The sequence below is a fragment of the Mustela nigripes genome, chromosome 11, assembly GCF_022355385.1.
Source record: "Mustela nigripes isolate SB6536 chromosome 11, MUSNIG.SB6536, whole genome shotgun sequence".
NCBI classification, from domain to species: domain Eukaryota; kingdom Metazoa; phylum Chordata; class Mammalia; order Carnivora; family Mustelidae; genus Mustela; species Mustela nigripes.
Window position 1 is genome coordinate 31,415,497 of NC_081567.1, and position 15,876 is coordinate 31,431,372.

Below are 15,876 nucleotides of genomic sequence, written 5' to 3' on the forward strand. Positions count from 1 at the left end.
TGCCCTAACACTGTGGACTTAAAGGAAGGATCCAGAAGATACCTGGAGTTCCCACCGTGTACATTTCTAACCATAAATGCAAGAGTAAATGAGGATGCCAAATCACTCTGGAAACCCTCCATTCTAGTTCTTCAAAGCTAGAGTGCCTCTGCCTTGATCAGTGCCCCCCGTCCCCCAACCAGGTCAAACAGCAAACTGCTATAGCATGAATTATCCCACTTACCCGCTTGGTCTGCTATGAACTGAGGCAAGTTAAGTGCGCTCGCTTTTTGATGTTGCTTTGAATTGATACTTTGGATCATTTTGAATTGTTTCATCTTTTTACAAATCAGAGGACTGCTCCCCTTGGGAAAAAAAAAATACATCTTGTTACCATGAAAGAAATCAGTTTGAAACCGCTGCCATGTGCACTGTGGTTCCAGCTATGGGATATTCTGGAAAGGGCAAAACTACAGGGACCATTAAAAGATGAGTAGTTGCCAGGGGTTAGGATACACGTGAAGAGAGTCAAACCGGCTGGCACATGGGGGACTTTGGAGGCAGAAGGACTATTCTGTATGATACTATAGTGATGGACACATGGCATTAGGCATTGGGCAAAATCCACAGAACAGGACAAACCCCTAATGTAAATTGTGGGCTTTGGGTTAATGTATAAAATATACATATTGTATTTACATATAATATGTATATATTTACGTATAATTATATCTATACACATATATGTACAATATGTATAACATGTATATATATAGATTATACGTATATATATTTCCATGTATATTATACTTAAATATGTTTTATATTATATATATATAATGTATATAAACCCTAATGTAAATTGGGCTTTAGTTAATGTATCAAGATTGGTTCATAAATTGGAAAAAAAAATTACCACCCAGTGTCACATGTTAGTAAGAGAAATGGAGGGAATCGGAAGGAGTTATGGGAACTCTGTACTATCTGCTTAGTGTTTCTGTAACACTAAAACTACTCTAGAAAAATACAGTCTACTGATTTTTTTTTTTAAAGGGTGGGGGGGTAGGGAAGGTTGACATGCAAAGCAGGAAAAGGTGAGATATTTTTCCAGAATTAAAGTCCTGAGTCACACCTCGAAGAATGACAGAGTCCAGAGCCGAACAAATAATAAAGCAAATCTACACCTACATTCCACACCAAAGACAAAATGAAAGTCTCAAACCCCATCAAAAAGAAAACACAGATCGCACAGGGAGTAGCAAAAGTTAGATTATTAGCCAACTTCTCAACAACGGTAATCTAGATCAGAGGAAAACTCAGTAACATCTTCAAAAGGCCGGGGGAAAATAAGGATCAACTTAGATTTCTCTGTTCAGCCAAATCATTCAAAAGGTGAGTGAACCAAGAGTGTGACACGCTAATTTTATGAAACTTAAAAAAGAGCATCATGGAAGCTGTAATTATGCTCACCTCTTCAAACAAGAAATCAAAGAAACATTTGGGGTGTTTCCTTTACTTTTCTCGGCACATTTTGTATTGTATCTACAGACACGCGCGCGCACACACACACACAACATGGTCCTACTTTTCATTTCATATTGTATGCGTCCTGTTTGATTTTCGGTGTCCTTGAAGGATAATTTTTGAAGTCTGAATCATAGTATAAGTGCCACAGTTTAGTGAATTGCTAGACAGCTTAATTGCTAGACACCGAGATCAGAGAATCTCCTCCTAAATGGCAACTGGATGAAATCCACAGGAAGACAACGCCATGCTAGCAGAGCATGCCTCCTTTTCCTCTCCCCCTGAAAGCCCCACCTGCTCCTTTAATTACTTGCCGAAGTGGGGAGGGGTTGCGTTTGCAAGGGGCCATTCAGAGCTGATTGGGATGCCTCTTTCCAGGGCTTTCTGCCCTCAGTGCCGTGCCCTCCGTGGGTGGCATCTTAGAACAATCCCAGATAACCTAAAGGGAGACACAAGAGGAAACGGACTGCCGTAGGCCCGGCACGGTGCTGGGCGCTTCCTTCGGAACAGCCCCGGGCACGCTACTATTTAGGGAAAACCTGGCTGTGAGCCGGGCCCTGCGTGTAGGGCGTTTGCAGACTGAGCTCCTGGGGGTCCTCGTGAGAACGCTAGGACGCGTGCAGTGCCGCTCTGGGTAGTTCACAGACGGGAGAGCTGCGGCCCTGCAGCCCCCCAGCTAGTGAGGGGTGAAGTCCGAGCTGGGATGCGAGCCTTTCCGTGGTGGTGGCGAGCTGCCAGTTCGTGCCGCGCCCTGTTCCAGGCGGGCGCGGGTGCCGGGGACGGGGGTCGAGGAAAGGAGGGTGGGCAGAACAAAAGGACAGTAATTTAACTGCACCCGACGACATAGTGCCCTCTTTGCCCTCCCAACAGCGGTGTTGGGTGGGTCCCGCCATCGCTGGAGCGTCCCCGTGCGCGTGCGCGCGCGCATGCGCAGGCCTGCAGCGCTTGGTGAGGCACCGCCCCACCCCCCAGCTCCGAGTCCGCCGGCTCCCCCCCCGCCCCCCCCCCCCCCCCCCCCCCCCCCCCGCTCCTCACGGCCCGCGGCTCTTGTCTCCCGTGCAGGCGAGATGGAGGAGCTGGAGACCCTGTGGCTCACGGGGATCTGCCACAACGAGAAGAACGAGGTGATGAGCAGCCAGCTGGACATCGACAACATGGCGGGCGTGTTCTACATGCTGGCGGCCGCCATGGCCCTCAGCCTCATCACCTTCATCTGGGAGCACCTCTTCTACTGGAAGCTGCGCTTCTGCTTCACCGGCGTCTGCTCCGACCGCCCGGGGCTGCTCTTCTCCATCAGCAGGGTCAGTACCCCCGCCGGCTACTCCCTTCTGCGGCTTCCAGAGAACCGGGGCTTCCTGACTCCTGGGTGGGGGGTGGGGGGCCCATCCTACCCCCCACCCCCACCCCCCGGCTCACCACCCCTTCTGGGGCCTGTGGTTGAAAGGAATCCAGGCTCTGGGCCTTCAGAACCCAGCCACAGCAAGCCCAGATGACTGTGCAAGCCCGAGGGGGGAGGAGAATGGGGGTGAAGCGGGCTGGGCATGAACACGAGCCGAACGTTGAGCTGAAACCCAGCAAATGCCCCTGGGAGTCAAGGTGAGGGAGCACTCGAGGATGCCTACCCCCCACCCGCGAAGGGGTCTGTCCTCCAGTCTTGCAGAGTATTATGGGACCGAAAGGACCACATTACTGGGTCTTCTAGTCTTTAAGAGAGAAAGTAGTCATCTGACTTGACGCAAAACTTTTCAGTTTTTAAGTATTAGTAACTAATTCAAATAATAATAAAAAAAAAAAAAACCCAGTAAGCCAAACGCAGCTGTTTGTGGGGGTCCACCGCTAAAATCCCCGGATAGGATGTTACAGCTCACGCACACGTCCCAATGGGCCATGTGTGCCACGGCAAAATCTCCGTCCAGTGCTGCACTTTGTGTACACACATCGAACCCAGCACAGGGAGCGTGTGTAATGCAACAGAGCCTCAGACGGAACCAAGACATGACTCCCTATGAGAAGATGCACACACACCAAATAGAAAACCAAAGTACACAGCCCAGCATAAACGACAGCCCAGAACACACCTGATATAGTGAGCACACACCCTACACCAGGAAACCCTCTCCTGGTGCACAGTACAGCATGTGTATGTCACCATAAAACAGTCCCTGTAATTCATCAGTAATGACAACAATCACGGAAAGTGCTTCTATTTGCGGGGCCCCTGATGTGCCAGGCACCCTGTAAGGACTGTGTACTCTTCATCTCATTTAAGCCACAAGCCATCTCTGTGAGGTGGGTACCCGTTACTGGCCCCAGATTACAGATGGGGAGACTCAACGTTAAGAGGTTAGGGAATTACGCAAGGTGGTACAGTCTTTGGTGGAGCTGGGACTTGAATCTGGGTGGCATGGTACCAGCCAGAGCACAGACTCTTACAGAAACCAACATCCAATTCAAGCAACCCAAGAGATTTGATACAAATCATACTACACAGCACATACATGCACACAACGGACATGTTTACATGGTCAATGCAGTCTCGTCACTTGGTTGCATCACATGTACATGTTCACTCCTCTTCTAATAGAATGTTACAGTATCTTGCAGTCATCTTTCCATCTGTCCACCCACCCATCCATTCATTCCACTCATGTGTCCATCCACCCATCCATTCCACCTATTTCATTCACCCACCCACCCATCCTTCTGTCCATCCATCCGTACGTCCACCCAACCACCTGTCCATCCACCCAACCACCTGTCCATCCACCCACCCATCCTTCCATCCACCCATCCATCCTTCCACCCGTCCGTCCGTCCATCCATCCATCCACCCACCCACCCATCCTTCCGTCCATCTATCCATCCGTCCATCCACCCAACCACCCGTCCATCCACCCATCCATCCTTCCATCCGTCTGTCCACCCACCCATCCATCCATCCATCCATCCGTCCACCCATCTTTCCATCCATCCGTCTGTCCATCCATCCACCTATTTCATCCACCCATCCCTCCATTCCACCCATCTGTCCATCCATTCCACCCACCTATCCATCCACCCACCCACCCACCTACCCATCCATCTACCCATTTGTCCGTCCGTCCATCCATCCATCCATCCCTCCATTTCACCCATCTGTCCATCCATCTACCCATCTATCTCCTCCATCTACCCACACCTCCATTCATCCATCCATGTGTTTACCTATTTCTCCTGTATACTCACCTTGGAATGTTTTCACTTTAAAAGAATTTAATGAAAAGCATCTGGTGGAAAACACCTGGTTCAGGTATGCTAATGGTTATTGGGGAAAATGAAATAATCATTTTTAAAGGAACTTGTATATTTTTAGCATTTGGTGATCTTAAGAACTTTGGAGATTCAGAAGGCACAGATTAGCTTAGTGAGGAGGATTTATTTTTCTGTTCAGTGGCACTCTTGCATTCTGTGCAAATACATATTTCCCAATTAACTTGATGGCATCTAAACACAGATTCCTTAAGAATAACAATGTGTGCGCACATAGCTAGGTATTATGCCAACTTTAAGCTAATTCTCTCCACCAGTTACTAAAGGCCTTCCGTACCCAAACGACTCTGGGATTATCACGAGCAAATGCACACTTTTGCTTTTCCTTGTAAATCCTGCTTGTATCTGAAGAGCGTTCCCTCTGTCCGAGACGCCATTAAGGAAGCCAAGTGGAGGAACTAACGTTATGAGAAATGAACTAAATCCACTTGCAAGCATCTTGAGGGACAGGATTAGAGGGAGGTGGGGCACACAGGAGCCAGGCATACTGGAATCCGAATTCAGTCTCCCCTCCCTTGGGGAGAGAGGACCCCATGTCTCAAAGGAGCACTGCCAGGACTCCCGTGCCCCCTCTGGGGACTCTCAGCCACCATCACTCCTGTATCCTTAAAGGCTGCACGGAGCCCTGCTTCAGCAATGACTCCCCTTCTCCCCAGAGAGTATCTTAAAATGATTGCAGCCTGAATGTGTGAATAGAAGGATTTCATAGTTAATATACTTTCCTGCCTCTCTCGTTTGTTAGGGGAACTCAGAACGGCTCAGGCCCTGACGCCATGCATTGCTTAAAAAAAAAAAAAATTCTCCCTTTCTCATCACAGGCTAACACACATCTCTAAAGCTTGTCTTATGGGCACACTCATGCATATGCCACCTTAGGTCTATATCCCTTACACAGAGAACACAGACAAAAACGTCTTAGTTGTGCACACACAATCATTTTTTTTTTTAAACAAACCTGCAATGCAGAATCTCCCAAGTCAAGAACCCACCTTCCTACAAAGGCAAGACCACAACCCCACAGTTAATTACGGCCGCATGTGAATCAGGGCCAGACCAGTTAGGTTTCCTCCATCCTCTCTCACAACCCCTGTGAGTCTGATACGATCACCCCCATCCTGTGGATGTGGAGAAACTGAGGCCCCAACAATGGCTGGAACAGGACCCTTTGGCTTCACCTTAAATGTCCTTGAAACTACAGGGTTCTTCCTACTTCACGGAGCAGGCCAGAAAAAGGTAGGAAAGGGGAAGCCTGTCTCTTGCGCAGGGCTGGGTCCTGGGCTTCAAGCCGGTTCTGAGGGTAGGTTCCCTTCCGGGGGACAGAGAGGTCTGCTGCTCTGAAATGCGCTTGCCCCCGAGTCACGTTCCCATCTGCCCATGAGCCAGGTCTCTCTGAACCAGCTCCTGCGGCAGCTGCAACACCCAGCCCATAAGCTGGCTGTCACCGCAGCAGACATGGGCAGTCCTCCCTGTGGGCTGGATGTCCCTTGGGAAGCTGCTGGATCGTAAAATGGAATACAGACCAGACATATGGCCGCTTCTGGATGCTCCTGGACGCTCCTGCGTAGGAGAGCTCCAAGAAGTGATTAGAACCCACTTTCTCCCACAGCCATGGCCTTTGCCTTGATTTTGATTTTTTAAAAAACAACAACAACAAAAAAAAACTGTCCTCTACTCTATGGGAGGCTCTTAATTTTTCTCTCCAAAATGCTCTCCCTCTCACATACAACACAGTATTCACTCTCACCAGCAGAAAGAACTGCCTCGGTTTTCGGTCATGAGGAACTGGAGACAGCAAAGACAGAGGCCAGGGGGATGGAAATTGTGCGGCCTGGCCTGCCCGGTGGGCTCCCCTGAGGGCGTCTGGGGACAGTGAAGGGAGCTTCTGGCTCAGCCACACCCGGGACCAAGAGAGCAGAAGTCAGATACTGCCTCAGTCCGTTAGCGCCACAATAACTATGTGGCTCACCAACAGAAGACATTCGCTTCTCAGAGTTCTGGAGGCTGGGGTGCCAGCAAGGTCAGGTGAAGGTCGTCCTCTGGGCCACAGACTACCCCTTGTTTCCTCACAACATGGAGGGGGTGAGGGTGCTCCCTGGGGTTTCTCTTCTAAGGGCACTGATCCCACTCACGAGCGCCCCACCCACAGGACCTCATCCCCTCCCAAAGGCCCCACCTCCTCACACCATCTACTTTTAGGGTGAGGATCTCAACATGTAGACTTGGAGGAGGGTACAGACATTTAGGCCTTAGCATATACTTCAGGGTTCAGGTCCAGACTCCAGGCAACCATGGAAGGCTGCAGAGCCCACGACCCTTGTAGAACATTCTGAGAGAAGCCCTTGAGGGGAGAAGAGCAGATGGTCTGGGGCAGCACACAGTCCTCAGTGCAGTCTCCTCATGGCCACAGTGCGGCCAGGAAGGCATCTCGTTCCCATCCCTGGAAGGATATGGCCTCAGTCTCCATGTAACAAGACGAGACATGAGCAAGCGCTCTGCAGCTTGGGGCCCACTCCCGAGAGAGAGTCTGGGCTGCTCCCTAACCAAAGCGAACCTTCTATAGCAGACCGCAGACGGCGCTTCTTGCCACTTTGGGAACATGGGCCCCGGGTGCTGGTGCTAGCGTGTGAGGGGTGGAGGGGATATTGTAGGGCACATTGGGGACGACCCATGGCACAGGTCATCCTGCTCACGTTCATGGAGCCTCTCCTGAACCTGGGGCTTTGTCTGCATTGTATTATCCTGTCCTCTACCCCCTTGGAGAGTGTGTGGTTCCCACTTTGCAGATGTGAAAACTGAGGCTCAAAAGCTAAGTGGCTTATCCAAAGTCACAGAGCTAATGACACATGGAGCTGGGACTCACTTCCATTGGGTTCCAGGCTCTCGTTCTCTCTGCTTTTCTCTGCTGTGCACCCCCCTCCTCGGCAGCCCATCAAGAAAATGGGTCAGCTCAGTGGGAGAAGGCTGCCCCCCCCACCCAGGCCTGGGGGTGAGCTCGGTCCATCACCTGGTCTCCCCTTCCCGAGGCTTCACCAGGCACATCACCACCTAGGAGCTGCCTGAGCTGCAGCCTGTGAGTCCCAGGAGAGCCAGGGGTGACAGCCATCAGCGACCATCCCCCCATTCCTGAGACATAACTCAACTCCCTGACCACTTCGTGGGCTTCCCCAATGTAGACAGCCAGCTCCTCTTGGCCAGTGAGGGCATACTGCTGTCAGGGGAGGGGTGGAGGAAAGTTCTCAAAATCTCTAGCAGGGCACCAGGAGCTCATTAGAGCAGTTGCAGGTTTAGGGGGAAAAAATGTAAAGTCTCTTTATATTACTAACCAAAGGAAGAAAAGGCACAGACCTCTGCTGACCCAAACATGCAGGAGACACACCAGTTCTCATCCATACAGGCCACGCCTCCCCAGGTCCGGGTGTAGGATGACCCTGTTACTGAGCTGGGCAGGGCAGGCATGGGTTCACATACACCGTCCAGAAGTGCTGTGCTAGGTGAAGCCCACAGCGCACTGGTGTGACTGCCACGCCCAGCAGCCATGGAAGCAAGGCAGAGGGGACAGAAGACCAGGCTGCAGGAAGGCGGGAAAGGGCACAATGCCAGGCTCTGGGGAGCCCAAGCCATGCCGCCCGGGGTGCAGAGGGTCAGGGAAAGAGATGCTCAGAGTCACTACTGCGGGTTCCCTGTGTACTGCTCCTGGAGGGCGGAGTGGACATTCTCCAGAAAGCTCCAAGAAAAATGCAGCCGTGCAAACAGATTGAGGGTGTTGCAGTTCTGTGAGCATCCCCGTGGCTGGGAGCCAGCGGGGTCACGGTCATCAGGGTCCACAGCTACCCACGCACCCTTTCCACTAGTTCATATCACAGTCAGCAGCGGCCACCACAGACCCCTGCTTGGATTGGCTCCCTGTCGGTCTTGGGAGGACCTTGTTCTGACCATCTTCTTTACGGCTGCCAAAATCTGGGGCCCACAGCAGGGGAAGGGGGGCACAAATTAGTGTTCCCGAAGCCACCTTGCCTACTGTTGGGCCATGAAGCAGGAGCTCCTCTCTTGACTTACTTTGAAGTAAACAGCTATTTTTACGAAAGGAATGAGGCGGTGTGGAAAACCAGAGACCCACAGTCGGGGGTGCTTATGTCTGAGACACCCAGTAGTACCCAAGTCCCTCTGTCCTTGGGTGGGTTTCAGGGCTGCATTACTGTGGCCTTGGGATTCTCCACCATTCCTCGTGGCTAGTATCCAACTCTGTGTCAAACAGACACACATGCACACAAAAGGATATACTCGGTGACATCTGTGAAAAGTCTCAAGTGGCCTCAGGGGTTCAAAGATGACTGTCTCTCCATCCCGGGCTCTGCTCTTTCCTAGGACAGTTTCACTCTCAGGTTAATGTCCCCACATGGTGGCAAGACTAGTTCCTTGCAACTGCTTCTTCTGGCCTAACTTCTCCATCTTTCCTTCCCCAAAATGTCTCATCAACCACAGATTTTTATGCCCAGCCTTCAAGTAACCACAAAGGGTTTTCTCATTCACCTGCTGGGGTCTCATGCCTTGACTGCTAGCTTCAGCGTGTTGGTAGGGGCAGGTTCCCCTAAAGAATTCATAACCTGTGGTTCTTTTATGCAAGTGTAATAGCTGACTGGTATCCAGACTTCAGAGATGATCCTGGGAAACTGCAGTGAAACGTAAGCTAGCAACCCGCTACCAATTCAGTATCCTCTCCTGTCAGTCTGGAGGCCCTGGGACCACCATCAGATACACGAGCACTAGTTGATAAGGACCTTTTCTCAGACTCCACACATGATTCTTGGCACAAGTGTTGGATAATCCTGAGCCAGAGAGACGAGCTTACTGGTCTCGTAGATCTAGGAAACATTCCCGGGATTCAGACTGGACTTCAGGATCCCCGCCAAGGCCCCTCCAGGAAGGACACATCCCTCTGCAGGTAAAGGCCGGCGTGCGGCGGTTTCGCACTCCTGCTGCTGCTGACCCTGTCTCGTGTTCCTTCCCCTAGGGCATTTACAGCTGTATCCATGGGGTGCACATCGAGGAGAAGAAGAAGTCTCCAGACTTCAACCTGACCGGGTCCCAGAGCAACATGTTAAAGCTGCTCCGGTCGGCCAAAAACATCTCCGACGTGTCCAACGTGAACTCCTCGAGAATGGATTCCCCCAAGAGGACTTCGGACTTCATCCAAAGAGGCTCCCTCATCGTGGACATGGCTTCTGATAAGGGAAATATGATCTACTCGGACAACAGGTCCTTTCAGGGGAAAGACAACGTTTTTGGGGACAACATGAACGAGCTGCAGACGTTTGTGGCCAGCAGGCACAAGGACAACCTCAACAACTACGTGTTCCAGGGACAGCACCCCCTGACTCTCAATGAGTCCAACCCCAACACGGTGGAGGTGGCCGTGAGCACCGAGTCCAAAGCGAACTCGAGGCCCCGGCAGCTGTGGAAGAAATCCATGGAGTCGCTGCGCCAGGACTCGATGAGCCAGAACCCGGTCTCCCAGAGGGACGAGGGGGCGGCGGAGAACAGGACCCACTCCCTGAAGAGCCCTCGGTACCTTCCGGAAGAGGTGGCCCACTCGGACGTTTCAGAAACTTCGAGTCGGCCCACGTGCCACAGGGAGCCCGACAACAGCAAGAACCACAAGACCAAGGACAACTTCAAGAGGTCCGTGGCCTCCAAATTCCCCAAGGACTGCAGCGAGGTTGAGCGCTCCTACCTGAAAACCAAAGCCAGCTCCCCCAGGGACAAGATCTACACCATTGACAGCGAGAAGGAGCCCAGTTTCCACCTGGACCCGCCCCAGTTTGTGGAAAACGTGGCCCTGCCCGAGAACGTTGACTTCCCTGACCCCTACCAGGACCCCAACGAAAACTTCCGCAAGGGGGACCCCGGGCTGCCCACGAACAGGACCACGCTGCACAACGAGGACGTTCTCCCCAACAACGACAAACACAAATTCTACTCCAAGCACTTCACCCTGAAAGACAAGAGCTCCCCTCACAGTGAGGGCAGCGACCGGTACCGGCAGAACTCCACGCACTGCCGGAGCTGCCTGTCCAACCTGCCCGCCTACTCGGGCCACTTCACCGTGCGGTCCCCCTTCAAGTGCGACGCCTGCCTGCGGATGGGCAACCTGTACGACATTGACGAAGACCAGATGCTCCAGGAGACGGGCAGCCCGGCTGCCCAGGAGGAGGTCTACCAGCAGGACTGGGCGCAGAACAGCACCCTCCAGTTCCAGAAAAACAAGCTCAGGATCAGCCGTCAGCACTCCTACGATAACATCGTGGACAAGCCCAGGGAGCTAGACCTCAGCAGGCCGTCCAGGAGCATCAGCCTCAAGGACCGGGAACGGCTCCTGGAGGGGAATTTGTACGGGAGTCTCTTTAGCGTGCCCGCCAGCAAACTCTCGGGACACAAGAGCGCCCTCTTCCCGCAGGGTCTGGAGGACAGCAAGCGGAGCAAGTCCCTCTTGCCCGACCACGCCTCCGATAACCCTTTCCTCCGTTGCTATGGGGACGACCGACGCTTAGTCATCGGGAGATGCCCCTCGGACCCTTACAAACACTCGCTGCCGTCCCAGGCCGGGAACGACAGCTACCTTCGATCGTCCTTGAGGTCAACGGCATCCTACTGCTCCAGGGACAGCAGAGGCCCCGGCGACGTGTACATTCCAGAGCATGTTATGCCTTATGCTGCAAACAAGAACAGTATGTACTCTAACCCCAGGGTTTTGAACCCCTGCAGCAATAGACGTGTGTACAAGAAAATGCCTAGTATTGAATCTGATGTTTAAAACCTTCCATTGATGTTTTATCTATAGGGAAACATACGTAGCGGCCGACGTGCTGGAGGGTAAATGTCGGATGTCCGATGGTGCCCTGCAAAGAGGAAGAGGATTTAGGAAGGTATTTTTTTTTTCCTTTTTTTTCCTTTTTTTTTTTTTTTTTCTGTCGGTTCTTTGCACATGGCTCCTTGCCATCGTCTTCCACTCAAGGAATCTTGGGAGGTGCGAGCTGAGCATGGCAGATACCAGATGGGTGAGTCCTTAACCAAAAACACAAACACACACCCGGGCGGGTCTCCCGGAAGTGCTCACTAGGTATGTTGGCAATAAGAATGCGTTGGATGCCGGTGGTGATTTCCTCTATTCCAAACCCCATTACGGCCCGTCCGCCATGTGCTCTCATCAGAAATGCCTAGCGGTTGCTCTTGTTCTGAATAAGCAGTACGGTATGCATGGACCCCCTGACTCAGACCCAACAGTGACGAAAGCGTCTTCACTGTAGCGAGATTGACGTGCAAGAGATTAGCGAGTCTGGCCTTGTACCTGTTTTCAGCTTTAATGTTACGCCTCCCATCACTGCCCAGGCCCAGCCCCCGAACTCCAGGCTTCCCCCCAAAGAATAGCAAAAGCGTGTGTTCACAGTCACTAAGCTACCTTCGTTAGAGTCTATTTCCAAGACCCGTCTGGAGTAAGCGGCCAGAAGGGCCCTCAGGCGGAGAGCTCCGAGGACCCCTCCAGACATCAGCCTGCGCGTCTCACGGAACGCTCTGTCCCCCTCGGCTTCGACGGTTCTGATCGGAGCCGCAGACTCCCACGTGTCTGTCTCCGATCTCTGACTTGCGGCTCTCCCATCTCTGACCCAGCGGCTGTTGTAGTCTATCCCGAAGACTTCCCGCGTACGTAAGTTTGCGTCCCCTCCGCCCTTCTGGTGGCGACTCAGGGTTGTATAGTATCTGTTACCCCTCCTTCCCTCCCGGACTGACCCTTGCTCGTTCCGTCCCCGAACGGCCATGGTGGCGTCTAATTAGGTGTGTGTTGCTATTCCCAGAGCTGTTACCGCGGTGGCTCGCACCAGCAGCCATGTGTGTCCCACAATCTGTAAGAAGTTCAGGGCCCTCCGTCCGCTCAAGGCTAGCCCTAGCTTTTGCGTCTGTCTTCCTCCACGTCATGAGATTCCGTTGGACGCGCGATTCCACCCCAGCCTCAGATGGAAAGCCTCCAGAACAGGAGACGCGCTCCTGACCCCACCCCGAGCATCCTCCCAGTGGTGGATCGGCCTTAGTGGCCAAAGTGATTCCTCTCTCCCAAAGTGTTCGCTCTCTGGAGTCAAAACCGCTTCACCAGCACCAACGGGAATCTATGAGAAACTCCCCAAAGCATTTGTCATTTCCGAGTCACCCCCCACTGTCCCTTTTTTACTAGACTCAGACCTGTGCCTCTATGACCTGGAATGAGAGTCGTTTAAAAACACCGGGGTCGGAAGGGGTGTCTGCCACACGGGAAGCTTGCAGCACAGGGGGACCCACGCCAGGTGCCAAAAAAAAAAAAGCAAGGGAGGTAGTTGTTCTGCGGCCACACACCAGAATTTTGTAGCTTAAAAATTAAATATAAAACCCACAGACCACATTAGTTAACCCTTTTTTTAAGAGTTCAAATTTTAGCGTATTTTAACTTCACGAATGTCCTGGAAATAGCCAGGGTAACTAGCCATCAAGTCTGGTGGAGTCGCTGAATTGTCCTGGCGACAATCAGCACAGCCTGGGCTAAGAGCCTGCCCGTCTCCTGGTTTCCTCCTGCATTTTGCTCTGGGTTCCTGGAGAAGGGCACCTGAGTGGCAGGTTGAAGAGTCACCCTGGTTCTTTTCCTGACGGCACGTTCTGTTCTGTCAGTAGTGTTTTCCGGCGAGTGGGCAGGTGCCAGGAGCAATTCTCTTAGATCTTGAGGACTCCGTGAACAACCCCATCTTTGGGCAGGTGCACCCAGTAACGATGAGAAGCGGTTGCGTAGTTTCAGGATCTTCGGTGGGGAGGCAGAGGCGGCCACGGGCGAGGACATCTTCCTGTCACCGTGCGGCTGAGAGGCAGAAGGGACGGCTAAGGCACTGCGAGCAAACACGTCCAAACGTTGCATTTTCTTTCTCAGATGTTGTGCTTTTGCCCCAAGACCCAGGAATGGAGAAGCCCAGACCCAAGGGCCTCATCCCCATTTCTATTCTTTGGCAAATTCCTGGCTGTCTTATCTTTCAGAACTCTGCCTTTGCCCGCCCATTGCTTTCCAGACCTACATTCCCCCAGCCAGAATTCACCTCATTTCCCCGACACGATGGGCATGTCATCAACCCAAAGAGGCTGTCTGTCTTCCTCCTGTGTCCTCAAAACCCCGGGTGGGGTGGGGGGGGGCTGCCAAAAGTGACTCGAGACCTCCAGGGAGAATGTGAATTACACTCAGAACTGTTCCACAGATCAAACCCCTTCTTCTAACAACAGCATTATTTCTGCTGTTAACCCTGTGCTTCTTTAGATTAAAAAAAATAATAATAACTAAAAATGGGGTTTTTGGAAGACCCAAAGGTGATGTGCTTCCTTTAATACCCAACTCAGTTTTAAAAATAAACCCTGAGGACTGGCATGCTTTCGATAATGAACACATCATTTTCCTCGTCCACAAATTCATCGACTCTTCATTGTGATGATGCCAGGCGTGAAAAAAAAATGACCGCTGATCAGATAGGCAATCTCCCCAGTGAAAGAGAATGACGTAGAGCTATTCAAAAGTGATTCGAGTCAGTTCTGTTCTTTGGAAAAAGCGTATCAAGACGTAAGCAGAAAGCCCTCCAACTCTGGGTCCCTTACAGAGGGTTCGTCTAAACTCCCAGCCTGAGAGCCCAAGAGCCAGCATCTCTGAGCCCAAAACTGTGCCTGGGTTTCACCTGACTCAAGTCAGAGCTGGCATCCGTAATGACCCTGCAGGGACCCTAAGCGACTTTCTCCCCTTGAGAAGGGCCCGACGGATAACAGCTCAATGCAGATGCTCACGTTTCGGTCAGTGGGTGATGGTACCCACAGGCCCAGCTGAAAACTGGGTGAGAGGCGAGTCTTCTGGGCTTGAAATCTACTCTGCAGCCCTTGAGTTCCCAGAACACGGTCTTCCCAGTGGTTCTCCCTGCAGGTCTCCGGCCACTCCTGACATCAGTGCTCGGAGCAGAGAGCTCCCTGATGGGTCTGTTTTCCTGCCAGCGAGGCTCCCACGACAAGTGCAGGGTTTCAGTCTCCCCACTCTCCTGTCCTCTGCAGATCTCCCTCCGTAACTGCGGGCAGTGCCGCAACGGGGGTCTGGAGGATTGTACCTGGTTTCTCTCTCCCGTCCCAGAGGGCCTGCGAGCTGGCCCTACTCGGCTGCTCTGAGCAGACCGGCAAAATTCACCCACGGCAGCAAAATCAGTCCCGTCGACTCATGCTTCTTTTCAAGGGAGAAACAAGAAATTGCACCTTGTTTACAAATGAAATAGTTTCACTTAAACGGGACTCTAGCCAAGGCAGTTAATTAGTCCAAAGAGCCACAGCGGCCATACAGTCCCACATTGTTTATTCTGTTTGATAAGTCTGCCGCTGATGTGTACTTAATATTCTGCGTCCTGCTCAGGAAATGACAAATGCCCTGAATTCTTTGCAAATAGAATTGCTAATGAAAAAGGGGGGAGAGAAAAAGTTGGTGTTAATTAAATGGTGATTAAAAATTTATTTCCTTAAACCTAAAAAGTGCAGATCTAATAATCAGTTGTCGCATAAATAAATACCTTGCACTGAAATCCCGCACAGTGCAAGACCTAAATAAACACAAATTGGAGAAACCAAAGTGTCTTCCAGAAGAGCCGAACGGGTTTGCTCACTGCAGGCGCATCCCTGTGCCGTGTGCGCACAGATGTCCTTGCACAGGGGACACGAGTCGTTTCTGAAGACAGAGCCGTCTGTGTGGACCGCGGCTAGCGCACTCGGAACTGGAGTTCGGGGAAAGGGTGGGGGGGGGGAGCAAAAAACACTGAGTCCGCAGAAACAAAACTCATTGGCTGGTGTCTAACAGGACTTAAGGATTCCACACCCCACAGCGGTTTTCAGCGCAAAAGCAGTGTTTTCACTTGAGACGAAATGAGACCTTTCGGATGCCCCGTGTTCTTTCGGTCAACACGGTTGGAAGCGCTGGGCGAGGGTCCAGTGAGGTCTGCACCAGCACTCAGTGTGCTTTCCCGTCGTACTGTGTTCGCG

General features: G+C 52.0%; 1 protein-coding gene across 1 annotated transcript in view; it reads left to right on the top strand.

The window, feature by feature from the left end:
• Nucleotides 1-15,609, top strand: part of GRIN2A (glutamate ionotropic receptor NMDA type subunit 2A) — a 374,525-nt gene extending 358,916 nt beyond the window's left edge. Inside the window, exons 13-14 of the mRNA XM_059415335.1 lie at nt 2,566-2,804; nt 9,824-15,609. Of these exons, the coding sequence (XP_059271318.1) occupies nt 2,566-2,804; nt 9,824-11,623 (2,039 nt within the window). The 3' untranslated portion in view covers nt 11,624-15,609. The remainder of the gene's footprint in view (nt 1-2,565; nt 2,805-9,823) is intronic.
• Nucleotides 15,610-15,876: the final 267 nt, after the last annotated feature.